This window comes from Gorilla gorilla, chromosome 23, assembly GCF_029281585.2.
Source record: "Gorilla gorilla gorilla isolate KB3781 chromosome 23, NHGRI_mGorGor1-v2.1_pri, whole genome shotgun sequence".
In the NCBI taxonomy this organism is placed as follows: Eukaryota; Metazoa; Chordata; class Mammalia; order Primates; family Hominidae; genus Gorilla; species Gorilla gorilla.
Window position 1 is genome coordinate 30046932 of NC_086018.1, and position 18307 is coordinate 30065238.

Here is an 18307-nt window from a genome sequence, read left to right on the forward strand (position 1 = left end):
ATGCATTGTGCTAAGCATATACCATGTTATCTCATTAGTATGTAATAGTATGAATAGTATTAACTACTAATATTGGCTTATTAATTGGATAATATAATTATCTCATTAGCATGTAATAGTATTAATAGTATTAACTATTACATATGGGCTTATTAACTCGATAACATAACAATCCAATTAATAAGCCAATATTACTAATAAATAATCATGCTCCTACTATGTGCCTGGAATTTTGAAGGGGCAAACTGGAAGAGCCAAACAGAAGGCACAACATAAGGAGCACAGAGGCAAGTTGCAGCACCATTGTACCCTGAAAACAGCTGGTGCTTGATGTGTTATTTGCCAAATGAGAGAGAACCTGTGGTGGAAAGCAGAGCCCCGGGATTCTCTGCCACTGTCATGACCTGTGACCTTGAGTAAGCCTCACCTCTTTCCTGGGCTCAGTGTCCTCAGATGATCCACTCATCTGCCCCAGTTCCATAATTCCAAGATATGGGAAGTAACACTGGGCCTTTGGATGATGTTCCTTCATTCCTCCAACTCAGGCAGGAGCATGTTTTTACCTGCTCAATTCAGGAGTTTGGCCTACAGAGGCTGGCACCACCCTCTGAAGAGGTCACACCTGTCTCTGAAGCAAGAAACACTAATCACTCTACAAGGTCCTGCCCTTTCATCCAGGCTGGAGTACAGTGATGCCATCATAACTCACTGCAGTTTCTAACTCCTGGGCTCAAGTGATCCTTCTGTCTCAGCCCCGAGTGCTGGGATTACAAGTGTGAGCCACTGTGCCTGGCCTGGTTTTTGTGTTCCTGGAATCCCAGCCTCACTGGCAGGTTGACTGAAGAGTGGTCAGCTGGCAGTGTGGGGGATGAGGCTCACAGGTGAGTGCCGTGGTGAGGTCCTCAGCAGTGCCTGCAGGCCTGTGGGCCACCTCCTCTCAGGAGCTGCTTCTCTGCCTCATCTTACATTGCAGAGGGAGCTGAGGTCTGTGGGGTAACAGTCACACTGAGACATGGCTCACAGAGAGACGACTTCTGCAGGTGCTGAGTGACATCTAACCTTCCCACTCCACCTGCTCTCATCCTGGCCTCTGAGTTTTCAGAAAAACCAAGGTGTTTGGCAGACGATGATGCCTACATTACACTGCTGACTTTTGCCTGCATTTTTTATAATTAATGACTCATTGAAATGCCTCTCACTTTCATACAGCTGGGTCCAAGTGTCAAACTGGAGGTGAAGTGGGAGAAGGGCTAGAGGGATGCTGGCTTTGGAGTAGCCTCAGAATTGGGACTAAGGCTTCACTTCTCCTTGCTGTATTCCCTCCTCTTCCTCCTCTCTGCACTAGTGGTACAGGCTTTGGTACAGGGAGTTGAGCGCAAGCTTGGCCTTTTACCAGCCGAGGGATTTCGGTCAAGTAACTTAACCCTTTTGAGTCTCGGTGCTCTTGTCGGTAAAATGGGGATAGCAATAGGGTCATTGTGAAGATTGAAACTGTACCCCTTGTCACAAGACATAGTTCATATATTCTTTTTTGTGTCTGTCTCCTGCTCTGTGAGGTCAGGGCCCCAGCTCAAGACTCCATCTTTGAGTCTAGATAAGGTGTCAATAATAAGAAAGATAAAAGTGAATCATTTTATTGAGCATTAAATATGTGCTTGTCAGTGTGCTGCAACATTTTCCATATGCTCTCTCATTTATCTTAGATGTTATTATCTCCGTTTTGCAAATGAGGTCCTCAGAAGTTAGACAATGTATTGTGAGGTTACCTAGATAATGAGAGGGTGAGCCAGAATTGCAGCCAAGTGTGCCCAACTGTGAGGTCCCTGCTGAGTCTACTGGGTGATAAGTGTCCAGGAAGAAGCTTGCTGCTCTACCAGCAATGGTTGTGTTCCCACTTTGTGCTTTTAGAAATGGTGGTGAGTAATAGAAAATGTCATCCCTAGGCCTGGCAGATATGGCAGGGGATGAAACTTAGGATGAAGTAAGGTTGACATGCAACTATCCAGGGCTTATTGTCCCCAGTGAAACAGACAATAGATGGAGGCCCAGAGAGCTTCAAGAGCCTGGTTAGAGTCAGAATTGGCACCAGGATCCTTCTTAAGAGACCTGCTCGTCAAATTCTGCCAAATTTGACAGGTGTGGAGACAGTTTCAGAGAGGGAAATGACTTGCCTAAGGCCAGAGGAACCGGCTCTTGAACCCAGGCCTCCGACTTCCAGCCAACACATTCTTCCTGTTGCCCCAGATTGAGGACAGTGTTGAGGCAGTTCCCTGTGAAGGGCTCTGGGGAAGGTAGGCTGGGTGTCTTGCAGCTTCTTACCCCATGGCTCCTCTCTCAAGCCAGTCTGGGATTTGAGGTCTAGAGGATGAGGCAGTTCCAGTAACCTGGGTTCTGGTTCCAATCCAAAGCTGACATGCATGGCAGGCACTAAGTAAGCCTCTATTATATCAAATTTGATCTCCACTGTAGAGGTGATACTCAGAGGACATAAAGGATTTGCCTAAGGTCACTCAGCATGTCAGGGGTTGAGCTGGGACTCAGACCCACCAGAGGTCAACCTCTTATTGACTTCAGCTTTAGAGGAAGGGTCAGGAGCGCTTTGTCTCTTTCAGCTTTCCATCTTCCCTCTTCACTGCCCCCATGCCTAGACATCAGTTCCTCAGGGTAGCCTGAGGCCAGCTCAATAGTTTCATTTTCTGGCCCCTCTCTTTACCTGGTAACTTTTCAGCTGTTACCCCTGGGCCTGGATTCACCCCCTCCAGCAGCTCCTTCCCCCACTTCAAAGCATCTCCAATTCTGCTTTCTCCAGCAAATCCTTCCCGATTCAGATGTCTGATTGTAATAGCCTGAATAATGGCCACTCAAGGATATCAAGTCCTAATCCCTGGTACCTGTAAATGCTACTGTATTTTGAAAAAGAATCTTTGCAAATATGGTTAAACTAAGAATCTTTTTTTCTTTTTTTTTTTTTGTCACATGGAGTCTCATTCTGTTGCCCAGGCTGGAGTGCAATGGCGCGATCTCGGCTGACTGCAACCTCCACCTCCCGAGTTCAAGTGATTCTCCTGCCTCAGCTTCCAGAGTACCTGGATTCCAGGCACCTGCCACCATGCCCGGCTAACTTTTGTATTTTTAGTAGAGATGGGGTTTCGCCATGCTGGCCAGGCTAGTCTCAAACTCCCGACCTCAGGCAATCCGCCCACCTTGGCCTCCCAAAATGCTGGGATTACAGGTGTGAGCCACCATGCCCGGCCTAAACTAAGAATCTTGAGATGAGGAGAGATCATCCTGGATTATCTAGATGGGCCCTAAATGCCATCAAAACTGGCTTTATAAAGGAGAGGCAGAGGGAGGGAGACAGACACAGAGAAGATGGTGATGTGAAGATAAGAGGCAAATTGTGACTCCACTCATATGAGGTACCTGGAATGGTCAAATTCAGAGAGGCAGAAAGTAGAACAGTGGTTTCCAGGGGCTGGGAGGAGGGGGAATGGGAAGTAAGCATTTAACAGTACAGAGTTTCAGTTGGGGAAGTTTTGGAGATGGATGATGGTGGTGGTTGCTCAACATTGTGAGTGTACTTAATGCTACTGAACTGTACACTTAAAAATGGTTATTATGGTAACCTTTATGTTATGTTTACCCACCAGCCCCCACAGAGGCAAAGATCGGAGTGATATGGTACAAGCCAAGGCATGCTGGCAGCCACTAGAAGCTGGCAAGGAAGGATTGTCCCCTAGAACCTCAGTAGTGTGGTTCTGCTAACACCTTGCTTTCAGCCCAGTGAAACTGATTTCATACTTTTGCCTTCCAGAACTATAAGAGAATAAATTTCTATTGTCTTATGCCGCTGAGTTGATGGTAATATGTTACAGCAGCCACACGAAACAAATATAGCTGTGTACTACCTAACAACGTTTCTGTCAATGATGGACCATACATGCAACAGTGATCTCATAAGATTATAACGGAGCTGAAAAATTCCTGACATTGTAGCTGTTGTAGTATGGCAGCACGACACATTTCTCACATGTTTGCAGTGATGATGGTGGTGTAAACAAACCTATTGTACTGCCAGACGTATAAAAGTATTAGAAAAATGTGGAACCAGCCCAAATACCCATTAACCAACGAGTGTATAAAGAAATTGTGGTATATATATATATGATGGAATACTACTCAGCCATAAAAAGGAAGAAATTAATGGCATTCACAGCAACCTGGATGGAATTGGAGACTATTATTCTAAGTGAAGTAACTCAGGAATGGAAAACCAAACATTGTATGTTCTCACTCATAAGTGGGAGCTAAGCTATGAGAATGCAAAGGCATAAGAAAGATACAATGGACTTTGGGAACACAGGGGAAAGACGGGGAGAGGGGTGAGCAATAAAATACTACAAACTGGGTTCAGTGTATACTGCTCGGGTGATGGGTGTACCAAAATCTCACAAATCACCAATAAAAAACATACTCGTGTAACCAAATACCACCTGTTCTTCAAAAAACCATGGAAATAAAAAATAAAAAAGTGCATTTGCACTTTAAAAAAGTATAACATATACAATTATCTATAGTATATAACACTTGATAATGATAACCAATGACTATGTTACTGGTTTATGTATTTACTATGCTTTTTTCATTGTTTTATAGTATACTCCACTTATAAAAAAACAGTTAACTGTAAAACAGCCTCAGGTAGGTCTTTCAGAAGGTATTTCAGAAGAAGGCATTGTTACCGCAGGAGATGACAGCTCCTTGTGTGTTATTGCCCCTGAAGACCTTTCAGTGGGGCAAGATGTGGATCAGGAGATAATTGAATTGATAATTGACCTTGTGTAGACCAAGGGTAATGTGTGTGTTTGTGTCTTCATTTTTAACAAAAACTTGAAAATGTAAAAAAAAAAAATTAACAGAAAAAAGCTTATAGAATAAGGATATAAAGAAAGAAAATATTTTTGTACAGTGGTACAATGTGTTTGTGTTTTAAGCTAACTTATTACAGAAGAGTCAAAAAGTAAAACAAAAGATTTGTACAGTTAAAAAGTTATAGCAAATTAAGTTTATTATTCAAGAAGGAAAAGTATTTTAAAAATAAATTTAGTGAACCTAGGTGTCCAGTATTTTTAAAGTCTACAGTAGTGCACAGTAATGTCTTAGACCACATTCACTCACCATTCACTTACTGACTCACCCAGAGTAGCTTCCAGTCCTACAAGCTCCATTCATGGTCAGTGCCCTACACAAGTGTACCATTTTTATCTTTTTTTTTTTTTTTTTTGATACAGGGTCTTGCTCTGTTGCCCAGGCTGAAGTGCAGTGGTGTGATCATGGCTCATGGCAGCCACGACCTCCCAGGCTCCCTCCCTCCCTCCCTTCACATCATCATGCCTAGCTAGTTTTCCTTCCTTCCTTCCTTCTTTCCTTCCTTCCTTCCTTTTCTTTTTCTTTCTTTCTCTCGTTCTCTTTCTTTCTTCTTTCTTTCCTTTCTTTCTTTCTCTCTCTTTCTCTCTCTCTCTTTCTTTCTTTCTTTTTCTTTCTCAGAGACGGGGTTTCACCATGTTGCCCAGGCTAGTCTTAAACTCCTGGGCTCAAACAATCCTCCCACCTTGGCCTCCCAAACTGTTGGGATTGCAGGCATGAGCCACTGCTCCTGGCTCCATTTATTTTCTTTTATACTGTATTTTTACTGTAACTTTTCTGGGTTTACATACACAAATCATTACCATTGTGTTACAGTTTCCTACAGTATTCACTACAGTAACATGCTGTACAGGTTTGTAGCCCAGGAGCAACAGGCTAGACCATACAGCCTAGGTGTGTAGGCTATCCCATCTAGTTTGTGTAAAGACACTCTGTGATGTTCCCACAAGGGTGAAACTTCCTATGACGCATTTCTCAGAACATATCCTGTTGTTAAGTGACACATGACTGTATGCTAATCGATAGCCTGCTTCTCTGGGCTTTCCACAACTGAACTCCCAATGAGAAAAAGGGAAAGAGCTCTTTTACCAAGGACCCGCCAACATGTGCCGCGTTCGCACCAAAACCGTGAAGAAGGCGGCCCGGGTCATCATAGAAAAGTACTACACATGCCTGGGCAACGACTTCCACACGAACAAGTGCGTGTGCAAGGAGATCGCCATTATCCCCAGCAAGAAGCTCCGCAACAAGATAGCAGGCTATGTCACACACCTGATGAAATGGATTCAGAGAGGCCCAGTAAGAGGTATCTCCATCAAGCTGCAGGAGGAGGAGAGAGAAAGGAGAGACAATTATGTTCCTGAGGTCTCAGCCTTGGATCAGGAGATAATTGAAGTAGATCCTGACACTAAGGAAATGCTGAAGCTTTTGGACTTCAGCAGTCTGTCCAACCTGCAGGTCACTCAGCCTACAGTTGGGATGAACTTCAAAATGCCTCGGGGACCTGTTTGAATTTTTTCTGCAGTGCTGTATTATTTTCAATAAACCTGGCACAACAGCAAAAAAAAAAAAAAAAAAAAAAAAAGGGAAAGAAGAAAAAATTATAGCAGCTCTCTTCATCCCTCATCTTTGCTGGTGTCTCATTGTCAATGAGGCCCCTTCACACCCATCATTTGAGAGAGTCATTGCTGTCAATGCTGTATTACAGATGTTCAAAGAGAGGGCTGCGAATGCCAAGTGAGCTGTCAATGGTCTACTGCTTGTTGGTAGCTGAGCTGAGAATCAAACTAGCCAAGTAGGTTCTCTCTTCAGCCCCTTACTTCCCAAAACTCACAGCCTCTGCACCTAGGCTGTTGATTTCTTTGTGTGGCAAGAGTTCAGGAGCTGGCCATTCCACTGTGGGGTCCTTTGCCAAGAAGCACAGTTTAGCCAGTGAGAGGTGGACATTGTACCATTGGGTCTCCTGGGGAGAAGCTCCCAGGCTGGTAGGAGAGGTGGAACCCCCAAGGGTCCTGGACAGATGAGTGTGGAAGGAGGAAGAGGAGACAGGACAGTTCCCACATAGTGATGAGTCCTTACCCTGCATAATGCTGGGTTCTCCCTGCCATCTGTAGACACTAGTGACCTCAGAGTCATTTGAATATTTGTTCTTTTTCTGACAGTCAGGTATGGCTGTGGCTCTGTGGGCATCTCTTTTTAAATGTGGAACCCTTGTCTGACCACTGATTGTAAACCTATGTATACTTGGATAGGGAGGGGGCTGCTTCCTGCTCTCAGCTCTGTCTTTTCTTATCAGCCTCATCTTTCCTGTGGCCTGAGTGTCTGGCTGGCTTTTTTCTTTCTCGGGTGTTCTGCTAACAAGGGCCCCTTTAGTGACCAGATCCTGGTTTTGATTGGCACCAATGAGGGCAAGAGAGAGTCCAACAGGATCCTACCAGTGAGCAGTGACCCAGCAGCTCAGGCCAGCTGCATGGGAGCAGGTGGGCATCACACTGTGTTCTCCTAGAAGCATCCATTCAGGGGAAATCGGCCTTTAGAAGAGACCAATGAGGAAGAGAGATGGCAAAAGGGCCCCAGGCAGCCTGGGGAATGACTGTGGTAGGGAGTTTCTTACAGGTGACATGCTTTTTGTATATGTTTATTTGTAGCCCCAGCTACTCCCTCCCTAAATATTGTAACCCCTTCCTTACTCCTCATGCTTGTCATCTCCTGGAATGTCCCTCACTCCCAGCTTACTTGGCCTATTCCTCCTTTTCTTTCAGGTCCCTGCTCAAACCAGAGCTTTCACAGAACTTACTCTAACCTCACCTTATCCCCAGGTTGAATTCCTTGGTAGGCATTTGGGGTATTAGTATTTCTCCTTCAAAGCATGTGTCACAATGGTAATTTCACAGGTAGTTGTCTCATCTTTGATTCTGATCTATCTCTGTCATTGATCAGGAAGCTCTGTGAGGGCAAGAGCTCTGTCTTTTCATAGCTGTATTCCAGGGTCGGTACATATGATCTGGCACATAGAAGCTGCTCTTTTGTTGTAAGAATAAATGAATGAATGAATGGATGCATTTTCTGACCTCTACCTGGGCACCATCCTTTCCTTTCTTTTCCCATTTATGTTTGGCTCTCCTAAAAGATCAAAGAATGGCTCTGTCCCTCCTTTGAAGTCCTTTAGTACTTCCAGTTCTCTCTCCTGCTCGCTTCACTTTCTATGCCTTGTACTTTTGGAACTTGGCATGGCCTGGCTGCCTGCACCTGCACCTGGGTTCAGGGCTGGACTTTTCCTGTGGGTGGGTTCACTTCCAGACTAGAACAGAAGCTTCCTAAGGGCAGGGACTCTTCCTGGGATACATTCAGGTGAAAAAACTTGGCTGAATGCAGGAATGAATGAACACAGGCAAAAGGCGAGTTGCTCCAAGCTGCAGCTGACAGCTGAGCTCTAAGTCTTGGGAGGCATCCACAGCAGACAGCCTCTGCTTTCAGGTTCCTCGTAAGAATTCCTGCTTCCTTTGGGCAGGCATTATACTGGCCCCAGGACATAGCCTTATATAGTTTGCAGTCCTGGGGGATGTGTGGGGGAAATGGGGAAGACCTGTGGGGATGCTGTCCAAATAATGATTCTTTGTCTGCAGCTTCAGTGGGAAGAACAGTTGCTGATACGGAAGGAGGGGAGGCAGACCTCTGAAGCACTGAGTGCAAAGGAACAGGATGCTCACATTTAGGCAGTGGGTGGTTGTCTAGCAGTGGGCAGGGAGGGCCTGAGGCAGACCAGAGTCCTGGCAGGGTTTCTGTGGTCCTCTGCCTCCCTGCACCTCCCCATCAGAGCAAGGCCCCCCTCTTTGGGAACAGCCACTTTTGGCTGCTCTGTGGCCTCTAGAGCCAGCCCCTGAGAATACCCCAAAACCCTCCCTCTGAACCCTGGCATGGGCTGCAGGGCCAGCTCTGCTGCTGGTTTCCTGTATGACCTTGGGCAAGTCATGCCTCCTCTCTTGGTCATCTCTGTTCTCAGCCCTGGCTTGCTGTTTAGACATGTGTTTCCAGATGGGTGAGCTGAGTCCCCAGGAAGGTCAGGGTTTGATGAACTCCTTGGAAAGGGTTCTCTAGTATCTTCCCTTCTGCTGCCTCTGGAGGGCCCTGCATCAATACTGGGAGAGGGACAGGGCAAGGAAATAGCTCCCGGTGAGATCCCTTCCCCCAGTCTCAGTTTCTTCCTTTTTACAGTGGGGGTAACAGTGGACCTGGGGGCTGCAGGCCGTGGAGGGGGAGTCAGGAATGTGGGTGGGTGGGTGGCTGTCCTTGTGGCCAAGAGATTAGGATTGTGCTGGTTTTTTTCCAGTGACACCCAGCAACTCTCTGTCCTCTCAAGAATGTTCTCCAGGGAGAACAAGACTTGACTGATTCTTCAGAAGAGTGCTGCACCCATTTTACAAGCGTACAAGCCAAGTCCTTAGAAGGCATGGGACTAGTTCAAGGATGGGTGGCAGGTGATCTGAAGCCTCTAGGCCCCTAGCCCCAGGTGGCCTGTTCCCTCAATGGAGCCACTCCAGCTCTGGCAAGGGCAGGTGCGGTGGCGCTGCTGGTGCCTGCTGTGGGAGTACAGTGTGCCTTTGTGCCAGGCGGGCACCACCCCCTGGCTGGCCCCTCCCCATTCGCAGGACAGCTCTTACCTGCCGGGCTGCTGCCCCAGCCAACAGCTCAGCTGGGTGCTCCTTCCTGGGCTCCACGCCCGGAGCTGCTTCCTGACGGTGCAGCCGCAAGGCATCGCAGGGGCCCCGCGCTACTGCCCTGCTCCCTCAAAGTCCCAGGTCCCCTCCCCCGGTGCTGATCATTAACCAGGAGGCCGTATAAGGAGCTAGCGGCCCTGGCGAGAGGGAAGGACGCAACGCTGCCACCATGGACAGTAGCACCTGGAGCCCCACGACCACCGCGGTCACCCGGCCTGTTGAGACCCACGAGCTCATTCGCAATGCAGCCGATATCTCCATCATCGTTATCTACTTCGTGGTAGTGATGGCCGTCGGACTGTGGGTATGCAGCGGGTTCTGGGATGCGGGTGGGGAGGGTGCGCACGGAGGAGGAGCAATGGCCTCGCTGAGCTGCAAGGGGCAGTAGGCTTAAGTGTCGGTGGAGAGGAGAGGAAATGACTTGGAAGCACTTTAGAAGCACTCAGAGGCACAGCATGAAGGGAGGAGGGCAAGCAAGGATGAGCAGAAGTGAGAAGGGTGCCCAGGGCAGCCTGCCAGGAAGGACCAAGGAGGATACCTGAGCCTGTGAGCAGAGAAGGAAGGTAGGGGTTTGAAGAGACCGCTGGAAAGTGTAAGGGGCAGGAAAGCGGCTGCTTAGAGCTACAGGGAGGGCTCTGGGGCTTGGGAGATGAGCCTCTAGCAGGTGACTACTGTCCTACCTTTTAGTCATCCAGTTTCAGATGGGAAAGAAATGGTGTGGAGTGGGAAAGCCACAGCCTCTGCCAGCTCCAGAGATGGGGATGCTGAGGTGGCAGACAGAGGGATGCTGACCCATGCCCCACTCCTGGGAGAGGCTAACCCAGAGGCCTTGTGCATGAGGATCCCAGGGGCTGGATCAAGTTAGAGATGAGAAAGATGGGTGGAAAAGGAGAAGGAGGAAGACCTGGGGGTGACCTGGCACTGGGGAGAGGGAAATGTGTGTCTCCTTTTGGGACTCTGGGGACACAACAAACCAGAGAAACTTGTTCTCAGCCACCTGGAACATGAGCATTTCACTTATGACAGACTGTGGCACGCCCACCAACTAGAGGAGGAGATGTTTTAAAAGTGTGCAGGACCGACTGTGGTGGTTCACTCCTGTAATCCTAGCATTTTGAGAGGCCAAGGTGGGAGGATTGCTTGAGTCCAGGAGTTCGAGATCAGCCTGGGCAACATAGTGAGACTCTGTCTCTACAAAAATAAAAAAATTACAAAAAATATATGAAAAGTTTGCAGATGTTCCAGCCATTCTCGCGATTGTTATGGAGGTGGAGGTGATAAGCCCAGGGAGGCTGCTGTAGCAGCTGGTGATTGTGTTGAACTCTTTTGACTTAGAGGAGAGGAAGGTAGGCACGAACACTTCTGTGGACACAGAGCTTTTTCAGGGACAAAAGGAAGTGGTTTTTTTTTTTTTTTTCCAAAGGAGTTGTAGAAACTAGATGTGGCAGAATGCCTCCCAAGTGTCACATGGGGTCAGTATGGCTGACTTTTCCTCAATACTCTCAGCTTCCCAGACATAGTGGAAACTGACCAACTAGGAGCCGGGATACTCAAGTTCACTACTGGCTTTCACATGGTTCAAATCATGCAACGTTGGGTAACTTCCCTCAGCCTCCAGTTTACTCAACTTTAAAATAGGTACACTCTTATCTATTCTAATGACTCCCGCATGGTTGTGGTGAGGATACGCAGAGGTGAATCTGAAAGCTGTTTATGGACTCTAGGATTAAAAAAAACTACTATTGTCATTTACCTTCCATGGTATGATCTGGGCTCTGAACAATGTTTATCCTTCTAAGTAAAATGGGCAGCAGTGGTCAGGTGGGTAGTATATTTTTACAAAAGCCACAAGACAGGGAAGGCCAGAATGCTAATCCCCATTTTACAGAAGAGGAAATTGAAGCCTCATGTGGTTGTGATTTGCCTAAGGTTACAATAGATGAAATTGTTCCTGGAACTCAGATCTCTTGACTCCTGATTTTTTATGGTACCAGGCACTCTGCCACTGTGACTGACTTCCTCCTTCCACCCCACCCCAGCTTATAAGTGCTGAAGCCAAGGTGTGAGCCCATCATCTGCTGGCTATACAGTACTGCCTGTTTCCCAGACAATCTCTGATAATATCGGTTCTCTTAACCAATCTCATTTTAGCCCTGCCAGTCTAGTAGGTGTTTATACTTTTTAAATGGTGTTTACATGTTTCAAGTATCTGTGAATCAGTATCACTTGTCCTGCTAAATGCTACTTAATAGCCTGTTTAGTATTTGTCTATGTTTAATCTTCCCCCATTAGACAGTGCCTCTGGACCCTGGTCATTTAATGCCTTGGATTTCTTCCAGTTTATCCTCCTCTGTCTGCTATTAAAGTGGCAAGAGTGGCTTGATTCAGGGGTGGCCATTCTGACTCCTTCATGATCTCTGGGCTGCACAGGCAGAATGGTCCAGGCCCATTGTGTTTCTTCAACTTAGAAAAGACCCACACAGTCAATGTCCCTCTGTCACCTTCTCTATCTCTTCCAACATTATTTGGTTCTGTTTTGTTCTTTTACAATTCTGCCTCCTCCAATCATATTTTAGAATTTGGCTTCTTACTTCTTCAGAGTTAATTTCCATTTTTCTTTCACCACCTATCAGTTTGTTTCTTAGGGAATTTTATATCCTTTTAAGCTGGATCTCTGACCTTATTCTTCCTGGAAGAGTTCATCAAGCTATCCTGAAATCCCCTCAAGCCAGGGGTTGTTAAACTATGGCCCATGGGCCAAATCTGTCTCACAGCCTGTTTTTGTATGGTCCATAAGCCAAGAATGGTTTTTACACTTCTCAAGGGTTGTGAAAAAGAAATAACAAAACAAAATATGAAGAATTTGCAGTAGAGACCCTGTATATTCCACAAAGCCTCAGTATTTACCATCAGGCCCTTTTTCTTTAAAGAAAAAAAAATTACTGACCCCTGTCTTATGCAGTCATTTGAACTGACAGCATCATTGAATGATTGAATTGGAATGGCCCTTGAGGGAGCCCAACCTTTCTGTTTTACACATGAGGATCGGAGAGGGTGACCAGAAGTCATTCAGATGAATCAGTCCCAGAGGTGGGACAAGAATCAAGGTCTTATGATGCCAAAGCCAATGCTCTTTCCACTATTCTACCTTTCCCACTCCCCAAGACACTTGCCTTTCTGGGAATACTCCCTCCATGGTCCTTACTGTCATTGCATTGTTGTGACAGTGTCCTGGTGGTGCTGAATTCCTTTGCTCTTTTTTTTTTTTAAGTTGATGCTTTTCTTTAGATCATTTGACAAAATCACCTTGACTAGTTGTCAACAGCCTTCACCTGAACACTTCCAGTAGAAACTCTCCCAAGTGGCTTTATTTCCATCTCTGGACAGCTCTGACAGAGAGGATATTCCTTTTGGCTCTGGGCTCAGACCCGATGTCCTGGAACTTCTCTCATTTTGTCTGGTTGTGTCCTATGTGGGCCACACCAAGCATCATGTCTGTCCCACTTTACATTTCAGAAGACAACAGGCCACACTTGAGGCTTCTCTTCTCCAGGCCCAACATCCTCAGTTTCTTAAGTTGTTCCTCATCTGGACAGAGGCCTAAAGTTCTTCCTTTCTGCTCAATGATATTTGTATTCCATGGAGATAGAACCCAAGTAAACCCCAAACCAAAACATTGTGGGTCAGTAATTGTCCTTCTTTTACCCCAGCAGCTTGGAGTTGTTGAGTTCATTCTCTTCTAGTTGTAGAGTGGACAGGTGAATGTAACACTGTGGTTTACAAAGTGGTGTCTGGAACTTTAAAGTTTTCCTTTGAGCCTCTTGTGCTCACAGAACAATGATTTTCTGTGCACAAAGCATTATGGCCAAAGCATTATGTGAAATTAAAAATTTGTAATATGGTAACACAAAGTAAAAAAAAATTGTAATGGCTGTGAACAAGGCATAAGTGAAGTCATCTGGGTGTTCACAGACTTTCATTTGGAGAAGTGAGGAGGCTGTAGGGAAGGAGGAGGTTTCCATGGGGGAGTGTCAGGTAGGGTTTCATGGGGGAAGTGGATTTTGAGGGGCCTTGAAGGATGAATAGGTAGGATCTGGGCTTGCATAGATGAGGAGATGAAAATTCCAGAGAAGAAAAGACTTGGTGCATACACACCTCTCTTCACCTTTTGTCCCTCCCCATCATCTTTCCTGAATTATTTCAGCTCCCCACTCTAGTCTCTGCCCTCACATTCTTCTTCTAAGCTCTTCATTTCTGAGACCAGCTGGGGATATCAATCTTCAACTTCACAGTGACCTTCAGAATGGCTTTTCCTTGGTCAGTTGCTACAGACCAGGTCCTTGGGAATTTTTTCTGTTTTGGCCCTTAGCTACCTTTTCTGATTCTTAGGTCTCTTGCTATTCCCAAAAAAACTGCTACAGAGGACTTCACAGTATCTCCTTTGGGAGGAAGAGCCCTGCCAGGAGTCCAGAAAGACCCAAGCCATGCTCTCCCGGGTACTGCCCAGTACATGGCGGTGCTCAAGAAATCTATGTTGACTGATGGGACACAGTAATGGCCCTGCTTCCTAAAGGACTAAGTTCAATACATCGTTGCAGACTGAGCACCTAGCAAAATGTTATCTGTCTCAGGCATGTTTGATGAATAAATTATAAGTGTCTAAGTGCCTGAGATGTCACCATCAGGAGTTAATGCCTTTGGAATAGTGATTTGGAATAGTGATGCTTTTTAGCCTCAGTGGTCACCTATGAAAATGCAGACATCGGCCGGGCGTGGTGGCTCATGCCTGTAATCCCAGCACTTTCGGAAGCCGAGGCGGGCAGATCACCTGAGATCAGGAGTTCAAGATCAGCCTGGAAAACGTGGCAAAACCCTGTCTCTACAAAAATTAGCCAGGCGTGGTGGTGTGTGCCTGTACTCCCATCTACTCGGGAGGCTGAGGCATGAGAATTGCCTGAACCCAGGAGGCAGAGGTTGCAGTGAGCTGAGACTGCACCACTGCACTCCAGCCTGGGCAACAGAATGAGACTCCATGTGAAAAAAAAAAGGTGCCACCTCTGACAGGGTTAAGTCACTATCAGCTACTAACATTATTAGCAAGTGTCCGCTGAGAGAAGCCAATAACAAAGAAGAAGAGGGAAGATGGCCAGGGGCCAGGAACAGAGGCACTGACCCCATTTTCTGCTGGAGGACTGGCCCTGGGCCTGAGCTGGACCAGAAATAATCCGAAGGCTTAGAGGCAACATCCCAAGGGATCTGTGGGAGGAGCTGGTCATCGTGTATTGAAGATTCATGTCATTTTTCTCCTCATGAACCCTCAGTGGCTCCCTACTGCCGATGCAATAAAGCCTGCACTTTTTAGCCTGGCATTTGTGAGTGGGTGTTCTGCCCCACTTCTCACCACTCTCTCCATTCAAATGCCTCAGCCAGGCTCATCAGATAACACTGTTCGCCATTCTCTCCTTCTCCACGCTGGGTGAGGTTCCACCTCTAGATCTGCTGTTTCTGGAATCTTACCACATTCCTCCCTCTTCTCTAATAAAATTCCACTGTTTCTTCAATCAAGATTTGCTGAAATACTGCTCTCTCTGTAAGCCTTTCCTGGCTCCCTGGTCTGACAAAGTCCTCCCCTTCCTCTATACTAACACAATAGTCATGATATATTGGCTGGGTGCGGTGGCTCACTCCTGTATTCCCAGCACTTTGGGAGGCCGAAGCAGGCAGATCACTTGAGGTCAGGAGTTCGCGACCAGCCTGGCCAATATGGTGAAACCCGTCTCTACTAAAAATACAAAAATTAGCTGGGCGTAGTAGCACATGCCTGTAGTCCCAGCTACTCAGGAGGCTGAGGCACGAGAACTGCTTGAACCCAGGAGGCAGAGAGAGGTTGCAGTGAGCCAAGATCGTGCCACTGCACTCCAGCCTGGGTGACTGAGTGAGACTTTGTCTAAAATAAATAAATAAATATAAATATATATATATATTTAATCATTATATATATATAATCATTATATATATAATCATTATATATATATAATCATTATATATATAATCATTTTATATATATATATATATGATGATTCCAGTAACCTGCTACCTACACCCTCAGAGAGGAAAGACTTGAATTTGTCTGGTCTTTTATTTAATATTTAGTACAAATGCCTTGCATTCTTAGAGCATTTTTTCACTTTTCTGGTAACAAAGATATAACTCACATCCCATATGGTAGTTTTTAAAAGTATGATATTTCTTTTTCTTTTTTTCTTTTGAGATGGGTGTTGCTATGTTGCCCAGGCTGGTCTTGAATTCCTGGGCTCAAATGATTCTCCCACCTCAGCCTCCTGAGTAGCTGGGATTATAGGCACATGCCACCATGTGGCTGTAATCCCAGCTACTCAGGAGGCTAAAATAAATATAGCATTCATTAGGAACCTCAATATGCTTGTAAGAAAGGCATAAAAAGTTCCATTCCTGCCATTTAACAGACAAGCAAGCAGATCCAGGTGGAGTGACTTGCTGGAAGTGATACTGGAAGCTAATTTCGCACTAGCCCTAGAGTAAGCTGTATGTATCTTCTGAGCCTCAGTTTCCTTGTCTGTCAAATGTAGGTTCCTGCCTCCTTCATCTAAGTCTTTTGAGGCTGCAGGGGAAGAAGGAATGTGAAAGTGTTTCAGAAAGTGGAGTGGGTAGAAGAAGGTGCACGAATGGGGAGGTATGTCCTTTTGGCTGGCAAGGCCACTGTTCTAGTTTTCGATTACATTTTTGACCCTTTCCTCCTCAGGCTATGTTTTCCACCAATCGTGGGACTGTTGGAGGCTTCTTCCTGGCAGGCCGAAGTATGGTGTGGTGGCCGGTAAGTTTTCTCTGAAATGCTATTTACATAACTGCTTAACTGATACTCCCTTTAGGAACTCATTTTCTTCTTGGCTTTGGGTGGTGGTGATTCTAGGATTCAAGGATCCCAACCAGATTCTTGACAGTGAGTCTCATGCTCATCGGGTCTACTGGGCACCCTTAATCTCTTGTAGTAAGGGAATAGCCTTTAAATAAATCACCCTTAGAGTCCTTCAATAAAATACAAAATTGGTTCAAAGCCTATCATTGGTCCATAAATCCATAACCAGAATATTAGTTCTCAAATGCGCTGGCCCAAGGAACATATCACAGGGGTCAGAGGCTCTCCGCTGCTGACATCTCACTTGCCCTTTGCCCCTCCATCTGCCTTTATCCCAGTTGCTTTGTGCCATAGGAAGAGTGGGCAGCAGAGAAGCTTCTGGAAGAAGGAACAACTTGTATTGACCTGGGTTGATATACCTGAGACAGAGAGGGTTTGGGTTGTCACCCACAAGAAAAGTAGGAGAAAATCAAAGCTCATAAAGTCTGAAAACATATTGGATAGAGAGTGGTTTTGGGCATTCCTGGGGTTTAGGCGGCTTTGTAAGGAGTGGTTATGACCTGAAACAGGTGAAGATTCAGAAACTCTGGAAACAGACTCTGTTCCTGAAAACTGAATGAGGCCCAGAGAGAAAAACAGTTTGTGTGTTGGCTTGAGGATAGAAGCAAGGGACAGTCAGAGAGAAGGAGCAAGGACTCCAGGATTGAAATTACAAGAAGAGTCAGCTTACGTAGGGATCTGGGCTGGGAGGTCCCCGGAAGCCTGAGTCATGCTTGAGGCAAGCCAAGGCAACTCATCTGAGTAACATGAAACCATGAAACTGTACCTTACGTAACTGTGGGCTGGTTGGTGGCCCAGGATTCCCTTTTTATGTGGCACCAGGGTTTGCCACGTTTCACTCACAGCTGTCTGTGCGGAGATGTGATGGTAGGAAAGCTGTGAAGCTCAGGGGCTGAGCTTCGAAGGGGAATTCCCCACTCTTTGGATATTGGCAGCAGAAATTACACAGAGAAGTGAGGCCCCAGGTACACAGCCCAGTGAGAGACTCTTGTTTTGGAAGAGTTTGATCACACCTACCAGGACTACTGGCAGAGCCAGCTCCATGGGATCAGCTCCCTTAGATTCAGAAAGAAGCATTCCAAAGGGCAGGGAGTGGGAACTGCACAAGGAGCCACAGGATTTGGCTTGTTCCAGCTTTGTGACACTGGGCAATTCATTAATCTCTGAGTCTCTGAGAGTCTCCTCTATAATGTGGAGCTGGTCAGATAAGGAATCTCAAAGGCTCTTCCAGGACTAAAATTCTAAGTTTCAGCTAGGCACAGTGACTCACACTTGCAATCCAGGCATTTTGGGAGGCAGAAGTGAGAGAATTGCTTGAGCTCAGGAGTTCAAGACCAGCCTGGGCAACATAGCAAGATCTTATCTCTACAGAAAAATTAAAAACTAGCTGGGCGTGGTGGTGTGCACCTGTAGTCCTAGCTACTTGGAAGGCTGAGGTGGGAGGATCGTTTGATCTGGGAAGGTGAAGGCTGCAGTGAGCCATGATTGCATTACTGCCTTCCAGCCTGGGGGACAGAGTGAGACCCTGTTTCAAACAACAACAACAACAACAAAAACCCAAAAAAACAAAACAACAACAAAGATCCCAAACCCAACAACAACAAAACAACAACAAAATAGTTGACAAACTTTTTCCGTAAAGGGCCAGATACTAAATATTTCTGGCTTTGCTGCTATGCAATCTCTGTCACAACTACTCCACTCTGCT

General features: G+C 46.2%; 2 protein-coding genes across 2 annotated transcripts in view; both read left to right on the forward strand.

Annotated features, from left to right (window-relative positions):
• The first annotated feature begins 6015 nt into the window (after positions 1–6015).
• On the forward strand, positions 6016–6487 carry LOC101138607 (small ribosomal subunit protein eS17-like). The gene has a single exon (XM_055374314.2). The coding sequence runs from the start codon at positions 6031–6033 to the stop codon at positions 6436–6438; it is 408 nt and encodes a 135-aa protein (XP_055230289.1). The 5' UTR covers positions 6016–6030; the 3' UTR covers positions 6439–6487.
• A 3196-nt stretch (positions 6488–9683) lies between these two features.
• Positions 9684–18307, forward strand: part of SLC5A1 (solute carrier family 5 member 1) — a 71288-nt gene continuing 62664 nt past the window's right edge. Inside the window, exons 1-2 of the mRNA XM_019018692.2 lie at positions 9684–9948; positions 16426–16497. Coding sequence (XP_018874237.1) covers positions 9814–9948; positions 16426–16497 — 207 coding nt within the window. The 5' untranslated portion in view covers positions 9684–9813. The remainder of the gene's footprint in view (positions 9949–16425; positions 16498–18307) is intronic.